At 40.8% G+C, this 27936-nt stretch overlaps 1 protein-coding gene across 3 annotated transcripts in view; it reads right to left on the bottom strand.

Moving 5' to 3' along the window:
* The window catches only part of TBC1D12 (TBC1 domain family member 12), a 96580-nt gene extending 68976 nt beyond the window's left edge, over positions 1–27604 (bottom strand). For 2 of the 3 annotated variants that reach the window (XM_055560692.1, XM_055560693.1), the window contains exon 1: positions 26548–27604. In XM_055560692.1, coding sequence (XP_055416667.1) covers positions 26548–27476 — 929 coding nt within the window. In that variant the 5' untranslated portion in view covers positions 27477–27604. The remainder of the gene's footprint in view (positions 1–26547) is intronic. The other variant, XM_055560695.1, reaches the window with a different exon arrangement.
* Between the last annotated feature and the right edge of the window lie 332 nt (positions 27605–27936).

Raw genomic sequence — 27936 nt, 5'->3', positions numbered from 1 at the left:
CATTCAACATCACAATAATCCAAGTCTATGTCCTAATTTCTGATGCCAAAGAAACTGAAATTGACCAGTTCTATGAAGACCTACAAGACTTTCTAGAACTAACACCAAAAAAAGACATACTTTTCATCACTGCTGCTGCTGAGTCGCTTCAGTCGTGTCCGACTCTGTGCGATCCCAGAGACGGCAGCCCACCAGGCTCCCCTGTCCCTGGGATTCTCCAGGCAAGAACACTGGAGTGGGTTGCTATTTCCTTCTCCAATGCATGAATGTGAAAAGTGAAAGTGAAGTCGCTCAGTCATGTCCGACTCCTAGCGACCCCATGGACTGCAGCCTACCAGGCTCCTCCGTCCATGGGATTTTCCAGGCAAGAGTACTGGAGTGGGTACTTTTCATCACAGGGACTGAAATGCAAAAGTAGGAAGTCAAGAGATTCCTAGAGTAACAGACAAGTTTGGCCTTGGAGTACAAAATAAAGCAGGGCACAGGCTAACAGAGTTTTGTCAAGAAAACACATTGGTCCAAGGAAACATCCTTTCCCAACAACACAAGAGATGACTCTACAGGTGGGTGGGCATCACCAAATGGTCAATACCGAAATCAGATTGATTATATTCTTTGCAGCCAAAGATGGAGAAGCTCTATATAGTCAGCAAAAACAAGACCTGGAGCTGACTGTGGCTCAGATCATCAGCTCCTTATAGCAAAATTCAGGCTTAAAATGAAAAAAGTAGGGAAAACCACTAGGTGATTTGGGTATGACCTAAATCAAATTCCTTATGATTATACAGTGGAGGTAATAAATAGATTTAAGGGATGAGATCTGGTGGACAGTGTGTGAAGAACTGTGGGTGGAGGTTCCCAACACTGTACAGGAGGCAGTGACCAAAACTATGTCAAAAAAAAAAAAGGAAATACAAGATGGTAAACCTCCTGGTTTACCTCCTCCTGGTCTGAGGAGGCTTTACAAATAGCTGAGGAAAGAAGAGAAGTGAAAGACAAGGGTGAAAGGGAAAGATATACCCAACTAAATGCAGAGTTCCAGAGAATAGCCAGGAGAGATAAGAAGGCCTTCTTCAATGAATAATGCAAAGATGTAGAGGAAAACAACAGAATGGGAAAGACTAGGGATCTATTCAAGAAAATTGGAGATAGCACGGGAACATTTCATGCAAGAACAGGCACAATAAAGGACAGAAACAGTAAGGACCTAACAGAGGCAGAAGAGATCAAGGAGAAGTGGCAAAAATACACAGAAGAACTACACGAAAAAGGTCTTAATGATCGGGGTAACCAGAATGGTGTGGTCACTCACCTAGAGCCAGACATCCTAGAGTGTGAAGTCAAGAACTTTGGAAGCACTGCTACGAACAAAGCTAGTGGAGCTGATGCAATTCCAGGTGAACTATTTAGAATCCTAAAAGATGATGCTGTTAAAAGTGTTTCACTCAATATGTCAGCAAATTTGGAAAATTCAGCAGTGGCCACAAATTGGAAAAGGTCAGTTTTCATTCCAGTTCCAAAGAAGGGCAATGCCAAAGAATGTTCAAACCACCACAGAATTGCACTCATTTCACATGCTAGTAAAGTTATTCTCAAAATCCTTCAAGCTAGGCTTTAGCAGTATCTGAACTGAGAACTTTCCGATGTACAAGCTGGATTTAGAAAAGGCAGAGGAACCAGAGATCAAATTGCCAACATTCACTGGATCACAGAAAGCAAGGGAATTCCAGAAAAACATCTACTTCTGCTTCACTGACTACAAGAAAACCTTGACTGTGGATCACAACAAACTGGAAAATTTTTGAAGAGATGGAAATAACAAATCACCCTACGTGTCTCCTGAGAAACCTGTATGTGGGTCAAGAAGCAACAGTTAGAACCAGACACAGAACAACTGACAGGTTTGAAATTGGGAAGGGTGTATGAAAAGGCTGTATATTATCACCCTGCTTATTTAACTTCTACGCAGAGTACATCATGCAAAATGCCAGGCTGGATGAATCACCAGCTGGAATCAAGACTGCCAGGAAAAATATCAACAACCTCATACATGCAGATGATACCACTCTAATGACAGAAAGTGAAGAGGAACTAAAGAGCCTCTTGAGGGTGAAGCAGGAGAGTGGAGAGCTGGCCTGAAACTCAGCATTAAAAAACTAACATCATGGCATCTGGTCCCATCACTTCATGGCAAATAGATGGGGAAAAAGTCGAATCAGTGATAGATTTTATTTTCTTGGGCTCCACAATCACTGCAGATGGTGACTGCAGCCATGAGATTAAAAGACGATTGCTTCTTATAAGGAAAACTATGACAAACCTATACAATATATTAAAAAGCAAAGATATCACTTTGTTGACAAAGGTCTGTATAGTCAAAGCAATGATTTTTACATAGTCATGTACAGATGTGAGAGTTGGACAATAAAAAAGGCTGAGTGCCCAAGAATTGATGCTTTCCAACTGTGGTGCTAGAGAAGACTTTTGAGAGTTCCTTGGACTGCAAGGAGATGAAACCATCAATCCTAATGGAAATCAACCCTCAATACTCATTGGAAGGATTGACACTGACAGAACATCCAATACTTTGGGCACTGGATGGCAAGAGCCAACTCGTTGGAAAAGACCCTGATGCTAGGAAAGACTGAAGGCAAAAGGAAAAGAGGATGGCAGAGGATGAGATGGGCAGCATCACCAACTCAGTGGGCACATGCTGTGCCTGTGTTCAGTCTCTTCAGTCATGCCCGACTCTTTGCACCCTATGCACTGCAGCTTGCCAGGCTCCTCTGTCCATGAGATTCTCCAGGGAAGAATACTAGAGTGGGTTGCCATGCCCTCCTTCAAGGAATCTTGCCAACTCAGGGGTTGAACTCACAACTCCAGCATGTCCTGTGTTGCAGACAGATGAATTTGAGCAAACTCAGGGAGAAAGTGAAGGACAGGGAAGCCTATCATGCTGCAGTCCATGGGCTGCAGAGTCAGACATGACACAGCAACTGAAAAACAACATCATCCTTCAATGTAAAAGACCAAATGTTTTGGAGATTGGTAACAAGGTAAGGTTATCTACTCCCGTGACTCCCCTCAAAAAAAATGTAAAATCCTCGCCAGGACACTAAGGCAAGAAAAATAAGTGTCCCAGAAAAGCTTCTAGAGCTAATAAGTTTACCGGGATTATAGGATAGAAAGCAAACAAAAATTAATCATATTTCTATATAGTATAGCAGTGAATATTTAGGAACTGAAATGTTAAAAATATATAATCTATAATAGTTCAAGTCCATGAGGTTGTAAAGAGTCAGACATGACTGAGCGACTGAACTGAACTGATCATAGCTCAAAAATATTAAATATTTGACATAAATCTAAGAAAACATAGTGGAGGTGATGGAATTCCAGCTGAGCTATTTCAAGTCCTAAAAGATGATGTTGTTGAAGTGCTTCACTCAATATGCCAGCAAATTTGGGAAACTTAGCAGTGGCCACAGGGCTAGAAAACGTCAGTTTTCATTACAATCCCAAAGAAAGGTAATGCCAAAGCATATTCAAACTACTACACAATTGCACACATCTCACACGCTAGCAAAGTAATGCTCAAAATTCTCCAAGCCAGGCTTCAACAGTACGTGAACCGAGGACTTCCAGATGTTCAAGCTGGATTTAGAAAAGGCAGAGGAACCAGAGATCAAATTGTCAACATCGGTTAGATCATCAAAAAAGCAAGATAGTTCCAGAAAAACATCTACTTCTGCTTTATTGACTACACGAAAGCCTTTGACCGTGTGATCACAAAAAAACTGTTGAAAATTCTTAAAGAGATAGGAATACCAGACCACCTGACCTGTCTCTTGAGAAATCTGTATCCAGGTCAAGAAGCAGCAGTTGGAACTGGACATGGAACAACGGACTGGTTCCAAATTGAGAAAGGAGTATGTCAAGGCTGTATATTGTCACCCTGCTTATTTAACTGATATGCAGAATACATCATGCAAAATGCCAGGTTGGATGAAGCACAAGCTGGAATTAAGACTGCCGGGAAACATATCAATAACCTCAGATTTGCAGATGACTCCACTCTTACAGCAGAAAGTGAAGAGGAACTGAAGAGCCTCTTGATGAAAGTGAAAGAGGAGAGTGACAAAGCTGGTTTAAAACTCAACACTGAAAATACTAAGATCATGGCATCTGGTCCCATCACTTCATGGCAAATAGATGGGGAAAAATGGAAACAGTGAGAGACTTTATTTTGGGGGGCTCCAAAATCACTGCAGATGGTGATTGCAGCCATGAAATTAAAAGACGCTTGCTCCTTGGAAGAAAAGTTATGACCAACCTAGACAGCATATTAAAAAGCAGAGACATTACTTTACCAACAAAGGTCCATCTAGTCAAAGCTATGGCTTTTCCCGTAGTCATGTGTGGATGTGAGAGTTTAACCTTAAAGAAAGCTGAGCACTGAAGAAGTGATACTTTTGAATTGTGGTGCTGGAGAAGACTCTTGAGAGTCCCTTGGACTGCAAGAAGATCAAACTGGTCAATCCTAAAGGAAATCAGTCCTGTATATTCATTGGAAGGACTGATGCTGAAGCTCCAATACTTTGGCCACCTGATATGAAGAACTGACTCATTAGAAAAGACCCTGATGCTGGGAAAGATTGAAGGCAGGAGGAAAAGGAAACAACAGAGGAAGAGATGGTTGGACGGCATCAGTGACTTGTTGGACATGAGTTTGAGTAAGCTCCGGGAGTTGGTGATGGACAGGAAAGCATGGCATGCTGCAGTACCATGGGGTCACAAAGGGTTGGACACGACTGAGTGACTGAACTGAAGAAAACATAAGCAGAATGTGTATGCTGAAAGCTACAAAACTCTGATAAAAGAAGTTCATGAGACCAAAATTATAAACAAAGAAATATACTGTGTTCCAGGAATGGAAAACTCAACATACTAAAGATGTTAATTCTCCCCACATTAATTAACAAAGATTATCTGTAAATATAGATAAACTGATTCTAAAATTGACGTGGAAAGGAAGCAGAATAGCCAAAATGATTTTGAAAATTTAATTAGTTGTCACTTTCTGCATTAGAATGTGAGCTTTATGGATGCTGCCACCTCATTAGACTGTGAGTTCCATGTTGACCATTGTACCCTAGTGCTGTGCTTGCACACACACATCAGTCTGCTAATTGAAGGCTGCAGAGAAAAAAATAACTGCTATCCTCAAATTAGCTGTCTTACCCATTCGTGGTTGCTACAACAACAACAACAACAAAAACAAAGACCTGGTGGTTTATAAACAAAAGATGCTTCTTCCCTCCAGTTATGGAGGCTGGGGAAATTTAAGATCAAGGCACTGGCAGATTCAGTGTCTGATGAGAGTCGGCTTCCTGGTTCATAGACTGTAGTCTTTTCATTGTGTCCTCACAAGGCAGAAGGCACAAGAGAGCTCTCCAGGCCTCTTTCATAAGGGCACTAATCCCATTCATGAGGGCTCCACACCCATGATCTAACCACGTGCCAAAGGCCCCACCAGCAAACAGTATCACAATGGGGATTAGGTTTCAACATACGAATTTTAGAGGGGACACATTCAGTCTATAACAAGTAGTCTAATGGAGGAGTGCAGTCTGGGGAGCTATTATTTCAATGAAACTTTCTCCCCATGAGCCATTTCTTCTATAAATCACTCCCTCCTGATTTTACTTTCTATCTTATTTAATAATCTGAATGCTACTTTTAAACTCTAAATGCATTAAGTAGACTTGTGCTATTTCCACAATAACCTGCACATAAGGTATTTAAACACTCAGGGAATTTTCATTTTTGAAACTTTTGCTTTTTGAAACTTTCACTTTTGAAAGAGAATAAAAATTGACTGCCTTTCTTTTGGCATACAGTTCTACAGGTTTTACCACATGTAAAGATTCGTTCACCACATGGCTTAGTGGTAAAGAATCCACCTGCCAGTGCAGGAGATGCAGGTTTGATTCCTGGCTGGGGAAGATCCCCTGAAGAAAATAGCAATGAGTGGGTTGTCTGGGAAATCCCATGGACAGAGGAGCCTGGTGGGTTACAGTTCACGAGGTCACAAAGAGTCAGTCGAAACTGCTCAGTAGCGACTGAGCACACACACACATAGATTTGTGTAACTACTACCTCAGTAGAGGTGATAAACATTTGTATCATCCCCCCAAAATTCAATCATGTTACCTCTTTGTAGTTACCCCTCCCAATCCCTGTAAAGCACTGAAATGAGCACAAAGATGGACTTAAAAGCCAGATTCAGTGCTAGAGGAATAATATTGCTTCCCTCATCTCACGCTCCCTGGTACTATCAACGTCATAAGCATTTCAATTTATGTTTGCAATGTGATCATCACTGGCTTTACCAGAAAGGCTTTATTCTAGCTCCTTCTTTTCCTGCTACACAGTCTGTACTCAAATATGTTTACTGAATTAACAAGGGAGGATTCAGACAAACAGAAATTAAAGGGAGAGAATAACATATTAATTCATTGTGCCTAGAATAAACTTAAAAGTACAAGCAGAAAAGAATAGAGAATTTCATTTATTGCCCCAAATCCTCAACCCTCTCTAATATCTATGGAAAAGTTATAATTTTTTTTTAACCGAGCATTAAAGACTCTTTACAATTTGGACTCAAATTATTTTTCCAATATTATTTCCTACTACCCTTTTTACAACTAGGAGAAATATATGTGACTTTAGAATACCTGCAACCTACACCCACTTCTTTGACAGTATCTTTGTCCCAACTCTGCCTGAAGCAGTAGCCCAAAATGGCTATATTTGTGTTTCATGGTCTTGCCCCTCAGTCAGCACTGATTAAGTTGGACTGCTGATAAAACATGGATGAATTCATACGCAGGCTGAGACAATCAGATTTCCAGGATTTTTAAATAAAAGACATAGAGATTGAGTCAAATGACAATAAATGCTTGAACTGATAAATCAGGTACAGTTGAAACAGCTTCTGCAGGTAAAAACCATGCACTGAACAACCAAGAGGCAGAAAAGAGATGAGAAAAGCCAAGCATTCAGTGGAAAACAGAAAAACCACTATTCCAGGTACTCTATAGCCCAGCTATATTTTATTTTCTATCTTCAGAATATGTACAAGATTCCTATTACACGCCTACAATAAACTCTCCTGCATTTAAGTAGCTTAAGTTGGCTTATATTCCTTAAAACTAAATAACTCTAACTGTACTCTTTTTCACACATGCTCCAATTTCTTGCCTCTGTACTCTGGATAGCTACATAAATATCTTACCTTTTACAGTACAAACTAAGTTGGTTACACATACTTAGAACTGTAATATATCAAATTTAAAACATTTCTACTTTTGTGGATCAAATGAAACTCTCAAGAAAGTATAAAGGCAAACCATATAACAGGAGAAAATATGTAATTTGTTTTGCTAATTAGAAAAGTGAAAGAAAATATTTACCTCACAAGTAGAAAAGTATAAAGGATACTTCAAAACTGGCAACAGCATAAAAGCAATACTTATAAAGTTCAGTATTTCTTTTACAGATGATGTATTATGGATTTTACCAAACACCCTGTTAACAGGAGTTGTAGGCTTCACCAAAATTAAACTGATATAGCTCTAACCACCCAAATATGACCAAATTCAAGGGTGGCAGACCCCCAAGTCACTGAATTTATTTAATCCTTCAGAAGAGTACCGGAGGGGAAGAAGAGTACCAGAGGTGAAATCATTTTGCTTATTTATATAAATCTCAACCATTTACATATTATTATGTGTCTCACTATTTGCCTGGGGATGAATCTATTATATCTAGAATATTAGAGTAATTACTATAGTTAATATATAACTGAACTTGCTTAGTTGGCTTCCTAATGTATTTCAACTATGACTCTCCTCCACGTTCAATTCTTCAGTCTTATCTTACATGGGCCCAACTGATTTCTCTCCTATAGAAACATCTCCCAGACAAAGGAATCAAAAATACTTTGAAAAATGATACTATTACTCCCAGAGTGACTATTCCAAAGGTTCCAATCATTTAACTATTAAGCTCTGGTACTTTTTAAAAAGTTTTTAATCCAATAAATCTTTGTGTTCATATATACATGGCTCTATGTCTCTTTACAAAGACAAAAAAGACATGTTTCATATCTGCAGGGGGTTTTCATTTTAGTGGAAGAGAAACATACACCTACAAGTAATGATGAAAGTCTCAATACTTTGTCTTTACCTCATTCAATCCTCAAAAACAGGTGATGGGTACATGTCCACCATCCACTTTTATGAAGCAATATATAGACCTTGTGCATTGGGTATAAAGACACTATTTTACTACTTTATTCTCACAGGATTTCCTCTGAAATTGTTTCCCTTCTGTTCCACAACAATTAAAAACTACTAGGTATAAAATAAATAAGATACAAGGATGTCATATATAGTACAGGGAATATAGTTAATATTTTACAATAATTTTATTTTTTAAATTTATTTTTAATTACTTTTTATTTGGCTACACCAGGTCTTAGTTGTGGCATGCAGAATCTAGTTCCCTGACCAGGGATCGAATCTGGGCCCACTGCATTGGGAGCATGGAGTCTTAGCCACTGGACAACCAGGGACATCCCTGTAATAACTTTAAATGGAGTATAACCTATAAAATATCAGATCACTAGATTCTATACCTGTAATTAGTATACTATTGTAAATCAACTGTAGTTGAATTTAGAGGGGGAAAAATTGGCCTAATAACTATCCTGGCTCTTTGCCCCTCCTCATCAAATTCCTTATAAAACATGGTAGACATAATTTTTCACATGACTCTCCAATTTCATATCATCCCACTTCCCTCAAAACAAAAATCAGTTTCATCCACCTCATTAGACTCTGTGGGAGAGGGAGAGGGTGGGATGATTTGGGAGCATGGCATTGAAACATGTATAATATCATATATGAAACAAGTCGCCAGTCCAGGTTCGATGCACGATACTGGATGCTTGAGGCTGGTGCACTGGGACGACCCAGAGGGATGGTACAGGGAGAGAGGGGAGAGGAGGGGTCAGGGTGGGGAGCACGTGTATACCTGTGGCGGATTCATGTTGATGTATGGCAGAACCAATGCAATATTGTAAAGTAAAAAAAAAAAAAAAAAAGTTAATAAAAAAAAAAAGAAAATGCAAATACAATGAGATATCACTTCAAACATGTCAAGATGGCTGTGACCAAAAGGACAAGTGACAACTGTTAGGGAGGGTATGGGAAGAAGGGAACCTCTGTAAACTATTGGTGGGAATATACATTGGTGCAACCACTATGTTTTCCAGTATGGCAGTTCAAAGAATTAATAGGATTTCTGAGTATATATCCAAAGGAAATAAAATCAGTATCTCAGAAAGACAAAAACAAAAACAAAAATCAAAGTTTAGGCCTTCATTAAAGCTTCACAAAATGGCTACTGTGTAGGCACATGTATATGTTAGTTGCTCAGTTGTGTCCCAGCTCTCTGCAACCCCAGGCTGCCAGGCTCCTCTGTCTATGGGATTCTCCAGGCAACAGTACTGGAGTGGACTGCCATTTCTTTCTCCAGGGCATGTTCTGGACCCAGGGATCAAACTTGGGCCTCCCGCATTCCAGGCAGATTCTTTACCATCTGAGCCACCAGGGAAGCCCAAGGTAAGCATATATCACTAAATTTGTTAGTTAACTCTTCTGATAGAAGAGGTGGGCTTCCCTGGTGGCCCAGAGGTTAAAGCATCTGCCTCCTATGTGGGAAACCCGGGTTCGATCCCTGGATCGGGAAGATCCCCTGGAGAAGGAAATGGTAACCCACTCCAGTATTCTTGCCTGGAGAATCCCATGGACGGAGAAGCCTGGTAAGCTACAGTCCATGGGGTCACAAAGAGTCAGACACAACTGAGCGACTTCACCTTCACCTTCTTCTGATAGAGACTGAATTTACATCAATGACTGGGATATCACACTTTAATAAAGAGACTGACAAGTACAGATAAACTACCACAAATGTATCCAAGCCCCAGTTTCTCAAGTCCCAAATCATCTGCTACACTGCTACCAGAGTCACTGTTCTAAACCACAATCTTAAGCATGTTGCCCTTGTTTTGAAAACCCATCAAAGGTCTGGTATGCTGCCACCCCTCATGGGATCAATTAAAACTGTAGTTCTGTCACACAAACTCATTGATAATTTAGCCCCAACCTTTCTGTCTCCATTTTCGACACTTTACCTCACTTGCCCTGAGGTGTTGTTCTATTGTTGCTATTGTTTAGTTGCTAAGTCACTTCTGACTCTTTTTTGACCACATAGAGTGTAGCCAGCCAGGCTCCTCTGTCCATGGGATTTCCCAGGCAAGAATACTGGAGTAGGTTGCCATTTCCTTCTCCAAGGGATCATCACAACCCAGGGATTGAACCTGCATCTCCTGCACTGGCAGGCGGACTTTTTATTAACACTGAGCCACCAAAGAAGCCCTGCGTCCTAAGGTGAGGTCATACTAATAAGTCTCTACAGTTTCAAAAGTGCCGTGCTATTTCATGTATAATTCTGCATATGCTGATGTGTGCCTGTACTGACTTCAGCCTCATTCCAATCCAAACCCTCCTCATTAGTCAAAACAAAACAGAAAAATTACGCATTCATGTTTCATCTACTGTGAAAAGTTCCCTAATGTCTCATGACCAAAGTTTATCACTCCTTCTCAGTGCCACTGATGCACCCTTGTATTTTCTTTTATAACACTAATCAGGTTTGTATTGTAAGTCCTGATTTATATGATTCTCCCATCTTAAGTTTGTTAATAGAATATTTTTTCTCTTATTTCCTTAGTGCCTCATATATATAATAGGGCTCAACAGCATTTGCTGAATGAATAAATGGTAAGAAAATCTCAAGCTAATTCATAAGAATTGTATGTGCTTAGCTAGAAGAGTCAAAAACAGATTCAATAGCAATCTTTAAATTTCTGAACAGCAATTACGTAAAAGAACTCACTTGTTCTTTGTGGCTCTAAAGGGCAAATGAGGACCAGGAACATTACAAAGAGATACACTGTGCTTTGACATAAAGAACCTTCTAACAATTAATACCCTCAATGGGCTGCATTGAGGAAATAGAGTTGCTTGTTAGTGAAAGAATTCAAGCAGGGGCCAAACTTCATCTATCAGGTGCCTAAACTCTCTCACAACAGAGAGGCGGACACTTAGCTCTGGGGGTTGTTGTTTAGTTGACACTTGGCTCATCTGACCTAGAAGCACTTTCTGAATTGAACTCGTCTTCCATCAGCATAATTGAAATATCTCTCCTGACCAAGGCAACTGTCTTTTATTCCACTTGATGTTATGACATTTCCATCAAAATCAAAAGATTTTGGTGGTCTCACACAACAGCAAAACAATCTTATCTCTTCATTACAACATGTAACTATTATTTTAATCAAGAACATTTTATAGTGGTTAGCTACTAATTTTTTTTTCTTCACGCAGTATAATTCTCACTTATGTTAATAGTAGAAACTATTTTGAAAGGTAATCACTGTCCTAGCATGGTACTCTTGTGCTTCTGGAAGTACATCACAAAGATGAACATCACTCTCTGGTTATACGTTCAATTACTGTGCTGGTTACCTCATATCATTTTTATCAAAAGCTATATTTTTTCATCTTTAGATAACAAATTTTGTGTATTCAACACCCAATTATGAATTACAACAAATCTTTTGTTTTCCAAACAACACCCAAGCTCTTTAACTCTTGGTGTACTGATAAAGTTAAAAAGTTAATTCAACATGGATGAGGTAAGGAGTGTAAAGGGCTATGTAATCAAAAAAGCAACTCAAATTTTATCACTCTTCACAACACAGAAGCTACGTAGTCAATTAAGACCTTTAATAATTTAAAACTTCAATAACTTACTTCAAAACTTAAATTTATACACAATATATCTTCCTGATAATGAATAACTTTCTTATGGGTGACAGATTTAAATTGCTACTTTTACCATGGTCCTTGTAGGAGAAACTTACCTTTTAGCACTGGACCTCAAGTAAGAATACATTGTGTAAAACTGTATATTGCGTTTATCTTATACTTTGATGTATGTAATTTTTAATATATGAATCTGTCATACTAACAACCTAAACTTTTAAAGTCTAAATTAAACCTTATATATAGGTTTTCGAAAAGGCAGAGGAACCAGAGATCAAATTGCCAACATCTGTTGGATCGTTGAAAAAACAAGAAAGTTTTAGAAAAACATCTATTTCTGCTTTATTGACTACGCCAATGCCTTTGACTGTGTGCATCACAATAAACTGTGGAAAATTCTGAAAGAGATGGGAATACCAGACCACCTGACCTGCCTCTTGAGAAACCTGTATGCAGGTCAGGAAGCAACAGTTAGAATTGGACATGGAACAACAGGCTAGTTCCAAACAGGAAAAGGAGTACATCAAGGCTGTATATTGTCACCCTGCTTGTTTAACTTATCTGCAGAGTACATCATGAGAAATGCTGAGCTGGAGGAAGCACAAGCTGGAATCAAGATTGCCGGCAGAAATATCAATAACCTCAGATATGCAGATGACACCACCCTTATGGCAGAAAGTGAAGAAGAACTAAAGAGACTCTTGATGAAAGTGAAAGAGGAGAGTGAAAAAGTTGGCTTAAAGCTCAACATTCAGAAAACTAAGATCATGGCATCTGGTCCCATCACTTCATGGCAAATAGAAGGGGAAACAGTGGAAACAGTGGCAGACTTTATTTTGGGGGGCTCCAAAATCACTGCAGATGGTGACTGCAGTCATGAAATTAAAAGATACTTGTTCCTTGGAAGAAAAGTTATGACCAACCTAGACAGCATATTAAAAAGCAGAGACATTACTTTACCAACAAAGGTCTGCCTAGTCAAGGCTATGCTTTTTCCAGTAGTCATGTATGGATGTGAGAGTTGGACTAGAAAGAAAGCTGAACGCCAAAGAATTAGTGCTTTTGAACTGTGGGTTTGGAGAAGACTCTTGAGAGTCCTTTGGACTACAAGGAGATCCAACCAGTCCATCCTAAATGAAATCATTCCTGAATATTCATTGGAAAGACTGATGATGAAGCTGAAACTCCAATACTTTGGCCACCTCATGCGAAGAGCTGACTCGTTTGAAAAGACCCTGATGCTGGGAAAGATGGAAGGCGGGAGGAGAAGGGGATGACAGAGGATGAGAAGATTGGATGGCATCACTGACTCAATGGATATGAGTTTGAGTAAACTCCGAGAGTTGGTGATGGACTGGGAGGTCTGGCGTGCTGCAGTCCATGGGGTTGCAGAGAGTCGGACACGACTGAGCGACTGAACTGAACTGAACTGATACAATCTGTCATTAAAAAATATTTCTTTTGCAAGACATAACCTGTTAAGAAGCTATGAAGATTCTTAGTTGTTCAGTTGTGTCTGACTGTGACCCTATGGATTGTAACCCACCAGGCTCCTCTGTTGATGGAATTTTAGGCAAGAACACTGGAGTGAACTGATTTCCTCTGGTGGCCAATGCAGGGTCTGAACCTGCATCTCCTGTGGCTCCTGCATTGCCAGGTGGATTCTTTACCACTGAGCAACCTGGGAAGCCCCAGGATGGGGATATTAGGGAAGTTAAGAGGAAGAGGCACAACAACTATCTTTAAGAAGTTGCCAGAAGCATCTGGGGCATTGATGTAAGCAGAATAGAAAAATAAATATGTAAATAACCTGTGGTAATACTCTGAAGCCCACAGACCAAAGTACAGAGCTAACTTCCAGCTAACACTTACTCTCTCCAGCAATTTTTTATGCACAAACCTCTTCAAATTCATTCTCTAACAGTTTCTCTTGTCTCTAATGAAACCCCCACACCTTCCCAATTTTGTCTCCTTTCTTACTACCTGAACTGGAATGTGTAAAAACAAAGTATTTATCTTTAGTGTATTTTGTACTCCCTGTGCTGTTTTTAGAAAGGAGGTAAATGAGCATTTTATGTTTTTCTAACAACAACAACAAAAACCAATACAGTGTTGTGGTTTTTGAAGAACTTTTTCCTTGGACAGCAAAAGAAAAGCATTTTGCCTACTTGACTAGAAAATGACTACAAACAGTCTAGATGAAAACCACATTTGGAAATTCTAAATAATGTAGTTGTATATTACAGTATTGAGGAAAATATGAGAACACAGCACAGAATTTGATTTCAAAACTATCATGTTCATTTCCAAACTTAAAATGTTTTCATCTGTGTGAGGTTAGAGAGATACAGAAGGAAGTATTTTTTTAACCAAGAAACCCAAAATCAAATTTAAATTACAAAGAAACTGAAAAGCAAATTCAAAGGTAAATTAAAAATTAAACACATTACCAAGTTAACTCTTAAACTAGCCCTAAGTAGGAATGTAACTTGTGGCTTGATTTCCTAGGTAAACTTCTCTTAATCACAGGAAAGAGCCTGCTGAAAAGCCAGACAGTCACATGGGTTTCCCTCTCTTTCTCGTTTTGGCTACAGAAATAAGAAGTGCAAGAAAGGCTGAAGCAGCGAATTCTGGAGGGGAATAAGCCACATGCAACATGCAGAATTTTTTCTTAAAGGCATGGAAAAGAATTACAACTACTCAGCAGAAGGAAGGAAAATTAATGCCCTTTTTGATAAACTATAAATAAGAAGTAAAGTTCTGACTCCATGTTAAAGAGAGCTGAGTAAAGTTTTTTGAGTTCAAGTGTTTCACAGATCATGTAAGTACAGCTATCTAAAACCACATAAAGTGAAAGTAAAAGAACTTTCCCACTAATAAAAAGGAAAACAGGATTTTAATTATGCAGAGATAGCTTCTCAATCTAGTGAAAGTTAGTAAAATACTTCTATATTTGTACTTATATCTGTTCTCTCCTATATCTCTATTTATACTCATCAATTACATAATACCTCAATATGACCCAATTTTAAGTAAAGCAATCTAAGCTTTAAATGTATGTTGTACCTTCTTTTAGTTACTACCTAGAGAGCTCTGCCTATCAATAATTTCAGCTGACACCTGAACCTAACATAGTCAAAAATCCCAGTATAATCTTACAGTCTGCCCTCCTTATCTGCAGCTCAGTTCAGTTCAGTTGCTCAGTCATGTCCGACTCTTTGCAACCCCACGGACTGCAGCACACTAGGCTTCCCTGTCTATCACCAACTCCTGAAGCTTGCTTAAACTCACATCCATCAAGTCGGTGATGCCATCCAACCATCTCATCCTCTGTCATCCCTTTCTCCTCTGCACCCAGGAATTCAATCAACAAAGGATGGTGTAGGACTGTAGTTATTTATTATTGAAAAAAATCCACATGTAAGTGGACCTGGGCAGTTCAAACTCCTGTTTGAAAACAGTCAACTGTATTTCATGAATTATAGTGTGGTAACCACTTTCATCAGAATCACTTGAGAAATTCTGTTAAACATTTGGATTCCTACAGGACCCCACCCAAGATCTACAGAATCAAAAAGAGTGCTCAAGAAATTTGCATTCTTCACATCCCACCCCATCTCCCACCACAGGTAATTTTAAATACTGCTGCTGCTGCTACTGCTAAGTCACTTCAGTTGTGTCCGACTCTTTGTGACCCTATAGACAACAGCCCACCAGACTTCTCTGTCCATGGGATTCTCCAGGCAAGAATACTGGAGTGAATTGCCATGCCTCCTCTAGGGAGGAGGTCTTCCTGACCGAGGGATCGAACCTGGGTATCTGATGTCTCCTGCACTGGCAGGCAGGTTCTTTACCACTAGAGCTGCCTGGAAAGCCCAGTTTTCAACACTAATGTTCAATAACTACTGTAGTAGGGTCTAAGCAACAAGCAGTCAGAACTCCCTGGGGACAACTTTTAATGTAGCCAATAGGGCTCCTAGGAATAGGAATAAGTTTGGCTTTCCCTTTCTGAATAATACATTTGGAGATGGGTAACAAATGTATCACTTCAAAATCTCCCAATGTTTCCACATTTCCCCATAGCTTTCCTACCACAACATACGAAGTATAAAATATATGAGCAAGCCAGGTTAAAAGGCTCATGAATTTAAACTTAAAAAGTGTCTTTCCCTATCTATGCTGCTGCTAAGTCACTTCAGTCGTGTCCGACTCTGTGTGACCCCATAGACGTCAGCCCACCAGGCTCTCCCACCCCTGGGATTCTCCAGGCAAGAACATTGGAGTGGGTTGCCATTTCCTTCTCCAATGCATGAAAGTGAAAAGTGAAAGTGAAGTCGCTCAGTCAGGTCCGACTCTTAGCGACCCCATGGACTGCAGCCTACCAGGCTCCTCCGTCCATGGGATTCTTCAGGCAAGAGTACTAGAGTGGGGTGCCATTGCCTTCTCCGTTCTATAAAAGGTCCTTAAAACAACAAAAGATACAAATATTTTAATCTTTCTCAACATTCTCTCCTTTCAGTTCCTTCTCAGACTTGCTTTTTAGGCAAAGCTTCAAGACTTCTAAAAATCCTGTATCATTACACCAGAGTCCATTTTAACACCCATCCAATCCCAAATACAAACTGTTTTAAAATCTACTACACATGGAAATTCCTTAAAAAACTGGAAATAGAACTGCCATATGACCCAGCAATCCCACTGCTGGGCATACACACAGAGGAAACCAGAATTGAAAAAGACACGTGTACCCCAATGTTCATCGCAGCACTGTTTATAATAGCCAGGACATGGAAGCAACCTAGATGTCCACCAGTAGAGGAATGGATAAGAAAGCCGTGGTACATAGACACAATGGGAATATTATTCAGCCATTAAAAAGAATACATTTGAATCAGTTCTAATGAGGTGGATGAAACTGGAGCCTATTATATAGAGTGAAGTAAGCCAGAAAGAAAAACACCAATACAGTATACTAATGCATATATATGGAATTTAGAAGGATGGTAACGATAACCCTATATGTGAGATAGAAAAAAGAGACACAGATATATAGAACAGTCTTTTGGACTCTGTGGGAGAAGGCGAGGGTGGGATGATCTGAAAGAATAGCACTGAAACATGTATATCATCATATATGAAACAGATTGCCAGTCCAGGTTCAATGCATGAGACAGAGTGCTCAGGGCTGGTGCACTGGGATGATCCAGAGGGATGGGCTGGGGAGGGAGGTGGGAGGGGGGGTTCAGGATGGGGAACACATGTAAACCCATGGCTGATTCATATCAATGTATGGCAAAAACCACTATAATATTGTAAATTATTAGCCTCCCACTAAAATAAATAAGTTAAAAAAATAAAATCTACTACACAAATTGTGCAATGCTTCTTTAGTGAGTACACAAAAAATTCATCCCGGGCTCTCCCTTTTTTTAAACCAGTGATTTCAGTGAGGGAGTTGGGAAAGGGATTGTGGCAGTCTCCTGTAGTCTGAATAATAAGATGTGGGTCGTCACTATACACCACATAATAAATACAAGGCATTTGCCGTATTATCTCATTTAACGCTCATGACAATCCCATGAGATAGCTATCATTATGACCCACATTTTACAGATGAGTTGTCTAAGGTCCAGAAAGGTCAAGTTACCTATCCGTAAATACACAGCTAGTAAGCTCATTTTCATTCCAATCCCAAAGAAGGCCAATGCCAAAGATGTTCAAACTATCATACAACTGAGCTCATTTCACATGCTAGCAGGGTTATGCTCAAAGGTCTTCAAGCTAAATGTAACAACTCTGTTTAGAAGAGGCAGGAACCAGAGATCAAACTGCCAACATGGAGAAAGCAAGAGAATTCAGAAAAACATTTAGTTCTGTTTCATTGACTACAAGAAAACCTTTGCCTGTGTGGATCACAACAAACTGTGGAAAATTCTTAGAGTTGAGAATACCAGATCACCTTACCTGTCTCCTGAGAAACGGGTATGTGGGTCAGGAAGAAAAGTTAGAACCAGATGCAGAACAACTGACTGGTTCAAAATTGAGAAAGGAGTATGACAAGGCTGTATATTTTTACCCAGCATATTTAACGTACACGCAGAGTACATCATACAAAATGCCAGACTGAATGAATCACCAGCTGGAATCACGACTGCCAGGAGAAATATCAACAACCTCATATATGCAGATGATACCACTCTAATGGCAGAAAGTGAAGAGGAAATAAAGAGCCTCTTGATAAGGGTGAAACAGGATAGTGAAAAAGCATTAAAAAAACTAAGATCATGTATACCTGTAGCAGATTCATTTTGATATATGGCAAAATCAATACAATATTGTAAAGTTAAAAAACAAAATAAAATATAAAAAAAGATAATATACAAAGCTATTAAGGAAAAAAAAATAAATATTTTTGAAAACCAAAAAAAAAAACTAAGATCATGGCATCTGGTCCCATCACTTCATGGCAAACATTTGGGGAAAAAGTTGAATCAGTGACAGATTTTATTTTCTTGGGCTCCAAAAATCACTGTGGATGGTGACTACAGCCATGAAATTAAAAGACACTTGCTTCTTATAAGGAAAACTATGATAAACCTATACAGTATATTAAAAAGCAAAGACATCACTTTGCTGACAAAGGTCTGTATAGTCAAAGCAATGGTGTTTCCAGTAGTCATGTACAGATATGAGAGTTGGACCATAAAGAAGGCTGAGTGCCCAAGAATTGATACTTTTGAACTGCTAAAGATTCCCAAGAGCTCCTTGGACTGCAAGGAGATCAAACCAGTCAACCCTAAAGGAAATCAACTGTAAATACTCATTGGAAGGACTGATGCTGAAGCTGAAGATCTAATAGTTGGCCACCTGATGGGAAGAGCCAACTCGTTGGAAAAGACCCTGATGCTAGGAAAGATTGAAGACAAAAGGAGAAGAGGGAGGCAGAGGATGAGATGGTTAGACAGCACCACTGACTCAATGGGCCTGTGCTGTGCCTGTGCTCAGTCACTTCAGTCATGTCAGACTCTTTGTGACCCCATGGACTGTAGCCTGCCAGGCTCCTCTGTCCATGGGATTCTCCAGGCAAGAACACTGGAGTAGGTTTTCATGAGATGGTTAGATAGCATCATCGAATCAATGGACATGAATTTGAACAAACTCTGGGAGATGGTGGAAGACAAAGGAGCCTGGTGTGCTGCAGTGCATGGGGTCACAAAGAGTTGGACACAACGTAGTGACTATAAAACAATAACAAGCTAATTCAAACCCAAGCAGTCTAACTCCACAATCAACATCTTTAAGCAGTACACTATAACCATCCAGGGCTTCCCTTGTGGCTCAGCTGGTAAAGAAACCATCTGCCATGTGGGAGACCTGAGTTCAATCTCTGGGTTGGGAAGATAGATCCCTTGGAGAAGGGAAAGGCTACCCACTCCAGTATTCTGGCCTGGAGAATTCCACAGACTGTCTAGTCCATGGGGTCACAAAGAGTCAGACACGACTGAGCAACTTTCGCTTCACTTTACTTCACTTCTATATCCATCCTATAGCTTAAAGATTCCACCTGCCAAGGGCAAGTCCCCTGAATCCATCCACCTAAGGGTTGTGGATTATGAAACATCTAATTTTTTTAATGTGCTTTTAGGTTAATTTGCAGTATAACAAGGCTAGGGACTAGTGTACTAAGCTATCAGTTCCCCAAAGTGGCACACTGGCAAACTTTGAGGAAAAAATCATGGTCTGGAAGTTAAAGTATCAAACTCCAATTCACTGATTAACTAGAATTTACTTATTATCTTACTCTCTCACTTTCCTACTCCAAAGAAATCATAAAGAAAAAAAAAATCTAGAATTGCTAAAGAAAAAAAAAAAAGAGCTGCTGGTCTGTTTATGAGACTGCTTATGAGACACTAAACAAAGATCATTGATGTTTAGACTGATGTTTAGCATGATTATTCTCAGGCAGAGTTAGGCCTTTACCAAAAAAATGTTCAAGATAGAATTTACTGGCAACTTTTTCATTTTACAGATGAAAAATCATGCTGTTTTTTAAAAAGCTTTCTCTTTAACTCAATTCAATTCACATATGTAGTATTTAGCCAACAAATATTTGAGGTTTACAACAGTGAGTGCAAGTGAATCACACAACATCATAGTGTATTGGAGCTGAAAGGTACTCTGAATCTCTAAATTTCATAGATGAGGAAAGTGAAGTGAAGAAATTTAGTAATTTGCCCAAGATCACATAAATTGTTTAATGATACAAGAAAAGAAACTACCCAGGACAAAAGTCAAGTTTCTTATTTCTCAAGACAAGAGTATTTTCACGACATCAAAAGCTATGTTTTCATTCATAAACTTCTTATAATTCACAGAAATCAATGTATTAGCTTCAAACCCCAGGAATCATACCTATGCCTAGTTCTGATTTTTTTTTAATTAACTCTCTGTCTCTGGTCAAATAGCTATAAAATAAAAATAAACCCTACCTTTCTTAGGTCACAGGAATAATTTAGGAATCAAAAAAATATATAAAGGAAAGACATATTAAAATAATTTTATAAAAATATGAAATTATGTAAAATTAAAATATACTTGACATTTTTTTTCCAGAGGCAAATGGGTACCGGTTGTTAAATCCAAATAATCTGAAAAGCTTTAAAAAACATTGCTTTAGATCACTTAAACTCATTACTATGTCTAGTTCATTTCCAATACTAAATTAATACCATCTTACTAAGTGATGGCTAGCAAACAGAAGCTAACCCTGATTTTCCATAGAGTATTAAAGACTGAATAAAGTGACTCCTAAAATTCCTTCTACTTTAAACAGCTCTGATTTTACAGTAAAACACAATAGTTTCCCAAATAAAAGTCTTACAGCCAACAATAGAGGTGTGGTGCACACGTGCTCAGTTGTGTCTGTCTCCCTGTGACCCTATGGACTGTAGGCAGTCAGGCTCTTCTGTCCATGGAATCTTCCAAGCAAGAATACTGGAGCCGGTTGCTACTTCCTTCTCCAGTGGATCTTCCCAACCCAGGGATCGAACCTGAGTCTTCTGTGTCTCCTGCATTGGCAGGCAGATTCTTTACCACTGAACCACCTGGGAAGGCTCTTTTAGTCAATAACTCTATGCTAAACAAAGCGTGAAGTTTAACTGTAATAATGTTCAAACGATGGATTCTTCAGTTCAGTTCAGTCACTCAGTCGTGTCCAACTCTTTGCTTAATTGTGACAAATGAACCACAGTTATGTAATGTTGTCAACAGAACTGGACAAGGGATATACCAGAACTTTCTATAGTACCTTTGCAACTTTTCTATAAACATAAACCTATTCTTAAAAAAGTATCTTAAAAAATAAAAAGTAAATCTCAAAAAATAAAATAAAAAGTAAATCTCTGTGTCTTACCACGGAAGCCTGGATTCTTAACCAATGGACCACCAGGGAAGTCCCAATTCCTAGTTAATATTAGAGTCTGCTTTGCTAACTGGGACTTAGTGTTAAAATGTTAGTTTAGTTTAGCACTTCGAAATAATGTTTGAGTGATTAAAATTAACCAAGTCCCACAAAAATTAGAGTTTCCCAATACTTTCTACTGAATTTATATTCAGATGATTACATCTCTAACCATGAACTCCTTGAATCACTGTTGGATTTCTAATGGTTTGGTACAGATAACTGTGTTTTGCAGTTGGTTGGTTTTTTTAAGCAATTATTGGATCTGAGCAGGGGAAAGGGCTAGATATAAGAAAAGGAAACAAAGACTCTTCAGCCATTAGCTCCCCAATCTAATATTATAATGGATAGCTTCACAACACTCTAAAATCCTAAAAGACTCATTTTTATTCTAAAGCAACTAATTACACATTCTTTTCAGTTTTTCTAAAATTTTACACATTTTAATTATATTAATATAAAAGTAATGTCCAACAAAATTCCCTTAGTGACACATTAATGAATATTTTTATAGTATTATAATAACAAAAAATTAATGTTTAGAGCAAGATATTTCTTAATTCTTCTTTTAAATAATCATACCATACCTGTTATAAAGAACTGTTTGCTTTGGGGAGCTATAAAAATCTTTTCAAACTTATCAGAGGTTTGATATTTTACCTTTTCTTTACTGAAGTGTTAAAGAAGGGTTTTTTTTGGTTTTTTTTTTCGTTTGTTTGTTTTGAGAAACTGGTCCTGAAACTGTGGCTCTTATTTTAGTTGACTAGGAAGAATACACACTGTAGGACAAATAAGGGAGCCCTATCTGACGAAAGTCAATGGTGGCTCAGTCAGGTGAATAATGATTTATTTCATCAACTACGGTACATCACGGAGAAGGCAATGGCACCCCACTCCAGTACTCTTGCCTGGAAAATCCCATGGACTGAGGAGCCTGGTGGGCTGCAGTCCATGGGGTCGCTAAGAGTCGGACACGACTAAGCGACTTCACTTTCACTTTTCACTTTCATGCATTGGAGAAGGAAATGGCAACCCACTCCAATGTTCTTGCCTGGAGAATCCCAGGGATGGCAGAGCCTGGTGGGCTGCCGTCTATGGGGTCGCACAGAGTAGGACACGACTAACGCGAGTTAGCAGCAGCAGCAGTAGCAGTGAACATCAACTAAATTTTGAGTGGTAGTGAAAATATGGTTGATTCTGTTATTTCTGAGAATCTTAAATTAAGAAAAATTATAACAAATTTTCAAAATTCTCAATATCATAACAAAAAGAATATATATTCTCAACAATTTTCAGTGGGGAGATTGGAGACTGCTTATATATGAAAGTGAAAGTCGCTCAGTTGTGTCTGACTCTGCAACCCCATGGACTATACAGTCCATGGGATTCTCCAAGCCAGAATACTGGAGTGGGTAGCCTTTCCCTTCTCCAGGGGATCTTCTCAGCCCAGGGATCGAACCCAGGTCTCCCACATTGCAGGCAGGTTCTTTACCAGCTGAGCCACAAGGGACACCCAATATGTGAAAAGAAACCACTAAATGAGCCTACCATTGCTAGTCTTCCCTATTCAGCTACCCATAATAAAAAGAGATCCACAAAAAAATTTTTGTGCAATGTTTAGGAAGTTTCAGAGTTGGTAACTACAGGGTAAGCTACATAAATCTCTATGTTCCAGAATCTATAAAATCAATCTATAAAGATTTATATAAATTCCAGAATCTATAAAGTTTATCTTTCAGATAGAAGGAAAAAAAACTTTAGTATTTTTTGCCTACCGTAGTCATGCCCTTTTAAGTTACTAAATTCTTGTGATTTATCATGCAGATTTTGTAAAAAAAAAAAAAAAAAAAAAATTAACACTATCAGGAGACATAGATACATACTTGTGCGCTTCTAAACAACAGTGACTTTGCCAGTGCAATCAGAACAAAAGTTTTCAAGTTGAGTATTAATACTCAAAAGTATTAAATGGCTTTTAAAATACACCTATTAAGAGCATACATAAAAAACACATCACTCTAGTTTGAAAACAAGACATGGATTTGCTTAAAGGACCCATAAAAATGGTTTAAAGTTACTTCACTTTCAGAACAGAATAATAAACATACCCCTGAGAAACAAAGGCTAGCCTACAAACACAAGAAATTTGTCTTTTAACTTTCATCTTCTCACTGCTAAGTTGTGCGAGTGGAAGCAGTGGCATGCACCTAGCACTTCAAAACTTTTGGAGACAGGAAAAGGCCAAGGACCTGAGGGAATGTTACTTCTGCTGCTTATGCTGCTGCTGCTAAGTCACTTCAGTCGTGTCCAATTCTGTGCGACCCCACAGATGGCAGCCCACCAGGCTCCCCATCCCTGGGATTCTCCAGGCAAGAATACTGGAGTGGGTTGCCCTTTCTTTCTCCAATGCATGCTGCTGCTGCTGCTAAGTCACTTCAGTCGTGTCCGACTCTGTGCGACCCCATGGACAGCAGCCCACCAGGCTTCCCTGTCCACAGGATCTCCAGGCAAGAATACTGGAGTGGATTGCCATTTCCTTCTCCTGAATGTTACTTCTAGGGCTCCCATAATCAAGTCACTATAAACACAGATGCCCATGTGCAGCTGAGGCAAGCTCCCAACAGAGTCTGAAATAGAACTCACTTCATCTAGAAGGGAGGGCAAGCAGGAAGGAGATAATGAGAACTGTCCCATCTTGGACCAAATTCCTTTTTTTCCTACATGATTTCTACCCTACTCAGTGAGGCTTCTGTAAATGATGTGTCTTGATTGAACAAATTTTTGTAGTAACAGATAAACAGAGCCATAAAATGGTCCACTCTCTTTACTTGTAAAAGGTTAAAACAAATATGAAACTAGTATTTTAAAGTATTTCTTGTTATAGATTTTTTGACCCAGTTAAGAGAAAGAGAGGAAATGGAAAGGAGAAGGGAAAGATTTAGATAATCAGGTGGGAAAGAAGAGAGTTATGATTGAATTCCTGGAATGAAAATCAGGAACCCTGGTTTCTAACCCAGCTCTGCCATTAACTGACAACTGTTTATGGGAAGAAAAACACTCCTAGGTTGTAGGGAGAAGAGAAAATTTCTGATTATTCTTTTTGGAAATAGAAGATTTGTTCAAAATTACACTACCTAGAGAACAGTAAAAGAGGGAGAGTCCATGAAAGTTGTCACTTCAACACAATCTGAATGGGATTCTTCATGCAACACTAGATATTTTAGATTCAGAAATGAAGGTCATAGTCTTTGCCTTGAAGGTGTTCAGCATCTAGTTAAGGTTTTGACTAAAGGCTAACAGAAAAATAGTCCTAATGTCTGATTCTGTCCTTTCCCAAGAATGTTACATGAAGGAAGCAATGATGCTTAGAATCTTGACATTCATATCTCAGAAACAAAGCTTAGAGAAATTAACTTCAGGGGACCTAAGTTTACTGACTTTACACTCAGTGTTCTGATACACATGAAAAGTATATCATGAACATCAACTAAGCCATATGAATGTCAACTAGCTATGCTCTCCAAAGCCCTGTTCAAATCTAAAACCGCCTGATACCTGACATCAAAACATGATCAATAAATACCCACAAGCTCCACAAAAAAAAAAAAAAGAAAGGAAAAAAAATACCTACAAGCTTCACACACCTTAAGAGCTTTAAAAATATTGCCACTACTAGCTTTAAGTATGTCTCTTTGCACAGATCTTTGCATAATTTGAGGGACAAATGCACATTTCACTACTATATATGATGTCCTATGAGTAAAACAGGGCTTCTCTGATAGCTCAGCTGGTAAAGATTGTGGTAGCTCAGCTGGTAAAGACTCTGCCTGCAATGCAGGAGACCTGGGTTTGATCCCTGGCTTGGGAAGATCCCCTGGAGGAAGGCACTAGCAACCCACTCCAGTATTCTTGCCTGGAGAATCCCCATGGACAAAGGAGCCTGGTGGGCTACAGTCTGTGGTCACAAAGAGTCGGACACCACTGAGCAACTAAGCACACACATGACTAAAACATAATTAGGATTTCCCCAATCTTGATTTAAACAACAGTTAATAGAGCAGAAAAGGGAATAAGAAACACTAATTTCAGTCAGAAAACTCTGTCTGTGAGTCTACAAATATGCACGCTAATTGTATAATCCTCTCAAATCTGAGACTCATTACTTGTTTCTTTATTTCTGGTTTTTGTCATGACCCTGAAAAGGGAACAAAAACACAGAAGAAAGGAGAAAGAACTTTGAAAGGGAGGGTTTTCCAAGTTGGGAATATTTTCCTATTTATCTAAAGACTTCAAAAAAGCGTGTCAAAATCTGACTCACAGGAAACTGCTTTGTTACTAAGGTGCATTAAGATGAGTATTTTCTAACGACATATGTATCCCTATCAACGTCCCACTGAGAAACTTGCAATGTCCAGCACCACAATTTAACTTCAAGACTAGCAGGTCAAATCACATATACGACACCATAAAAAATTAACAGAAGTTGCCGGAAAAAAGTACAGGTCTATCTAGCAAAAGGAGGGAAAAGGGATTTTTCTAGATAAAGCGCCATAGTAATTTGGTTTTAAAGGCTGGATCAAATTTTAAATACTAAACTGACGGTATTTTAATAAAGGCCACTGAAACAGGCTGCTAAACGCTAAATCACCTCTAATTTCAATAATTCCCAAACTACTTGAATGGGTTTAGACTCCACGCAAAGAGACAGCTCTGAAAATGACTTCCCTTTCTCTTTCACAACCGCACCTGTACACACACACCCCGCACCGCCACCCGCCCCTAAATCCTAACAGTATAGTACACGCGGACGAAGAAGGCTGTCTATTTCTCCGGAAGAGGCAAAACTGTAGATACGGCACTAGCATGCTGGCCTAAATTCACAGAAACCAGATGTGAATGGCAGGTAGAGCGTCCAGCTCAGGGAAGCACCAAGATTGGCTCCCCGCGCTCACAACTTCTCCGATCCAGACGCACAACACAATGCAGACCTAGTTCCTGGTCCCTCCTGTGACAAATCAAAGCTCAATCCTAACGCCAGCGAGAGCCACGCTCTGAGGCTGCCCTCACGTCGCTCTCCGCCCGCTCCCGGCCCCAAGCCCGCCCCGATCCCGGGCGTAGCCTGCGCTATACCTGGCGAAGAAGTCGGCGAAGCCGCCGCTCCGTCGAGCCCGAGCCGAGGTCCCGGCAGGGCCCTCCTCCGCGGCCGGCAAGGACACCGGCGCCCCCGCCGGCGGCAGGTGGTCGCGGGCGCTTTGGCAGCGGCTCACCTCGAACGTATTCCGAGAGTTCAAGTGAACGTCGGAGAAACCGACGCGCGGCTCGGCGCCGGCGCCCCCACTAGTCCTCTCCGCCGAGGTGATGGGCGATGCCCCCTCCTCGGAACCCCCGGCTCCGGCTCCCAGCCGCTCCAAGTCCTCGCTGCCGCTGCCGTCACTGGACGAACTGTCCCTCGCGCCGCTGCCCGCGCCCTCCGGCTCCTCGGGGTCCGCCGCCTCCAGGCAGCAGCTCCGCAGTGGGTCCTCGAGCGGCGCGGCCCAGTCAGACAGGATGCCCGCGCCGTCCGCACCCTCGTCGCCAGGCCCGTCCGGACGGAGGCGGCGGTGGACCGGCTCCCGGCTGCCCGCGCGGGCCAGGTCGCGACAGTCCTGGCCCAGCAGAAAGCCCGAGTCCCCGTTGGTCATGCCTCCGTGTCGCGCCGAGCCAGCATCCGCCGCCTCCGCGTCGCGGTGCTTGGAGCCGGCGTCCGGCTGGCAGGCGTCCGAGCGCGAGGCTGCCGAGGGCGGCGGAGCACAGGAGTGGCCGGCGGGCAGCGGACAGTAGCACAGCCCGGGCTCCAGCTGTCCCCCGGCCGCCGCGAGGTAACGCTGAAGGAGCTGCTGAGGCGGCGGCGTCTCCTCCTCCTCCTCCTCTTCGGGAGGCTCCACAGCGCCGACGCCTCCGCCAAAGCCGCCTGTGGCCCGAATCATTTTCCCGTCCAGGCCCGCGGAATCGGGCGCCGGCAAAAGGAGCAACTTGGGGTTTCTTGCCGAGCAGCCTCCGGCATCCTCCGGACCCACCATCTGGGCCCGGGTGAGCGCCGCGGGAGGAGGCAACGGAAGGTCCCCAGCTCAGGCTTGGCGGGGGAAGATCCCTGAGTGCTGGGGCCGCGGCGGCCACCGCCGCAACGTTCCCAGACCCACCCCTCCCTCCCGAGAATTCGGGCAGTTGCAGGAGGGCGGGCACGCGCCTGGGCTCGCGCACGCGCAAAAGCCAGACCGGTCAAGCTCCAACCTGGAGATTCCGCGAACCATAGAGACGGTAGCTAGAGAGACCCGCTCCGTGACACTGCGACCGGCAATCTGGGATCAGCCCTCTGGACAGTGGAGGCTGGTTGGCCCACTCCAAACAGGACGGCCATTAGGGAAGCACGGGTATGGCTCCCTTAGCAAAAATTCACTTGATGTACTATATCGGGTTCCCCTGGTGGTTGAGATGGTAAAGAATCTGCCTGCCAATACAGGAGACCTGGGTTCCATCCCT

Source organism: Bubalus kerabau, chromosome 22, assembly GCF_029407905.1.
Source record: "Bubalus kerabau isolate K-KA32 ecotype Philippines breed swamp buffalo chromosome 22, PCC_UOA_SB_1v2, whole genome shotgun sequence".
In the NCBI taxonomy this organism is placed as follows: Eukaryota; Metazoa; Chordata; class Mammalia; order Artiodactyla; family Bovidae; genus Bubalus; species Bubalus kerabau.
This window is presented reverse-complemented; position numbering and strand designations above follow the sequence as displayed.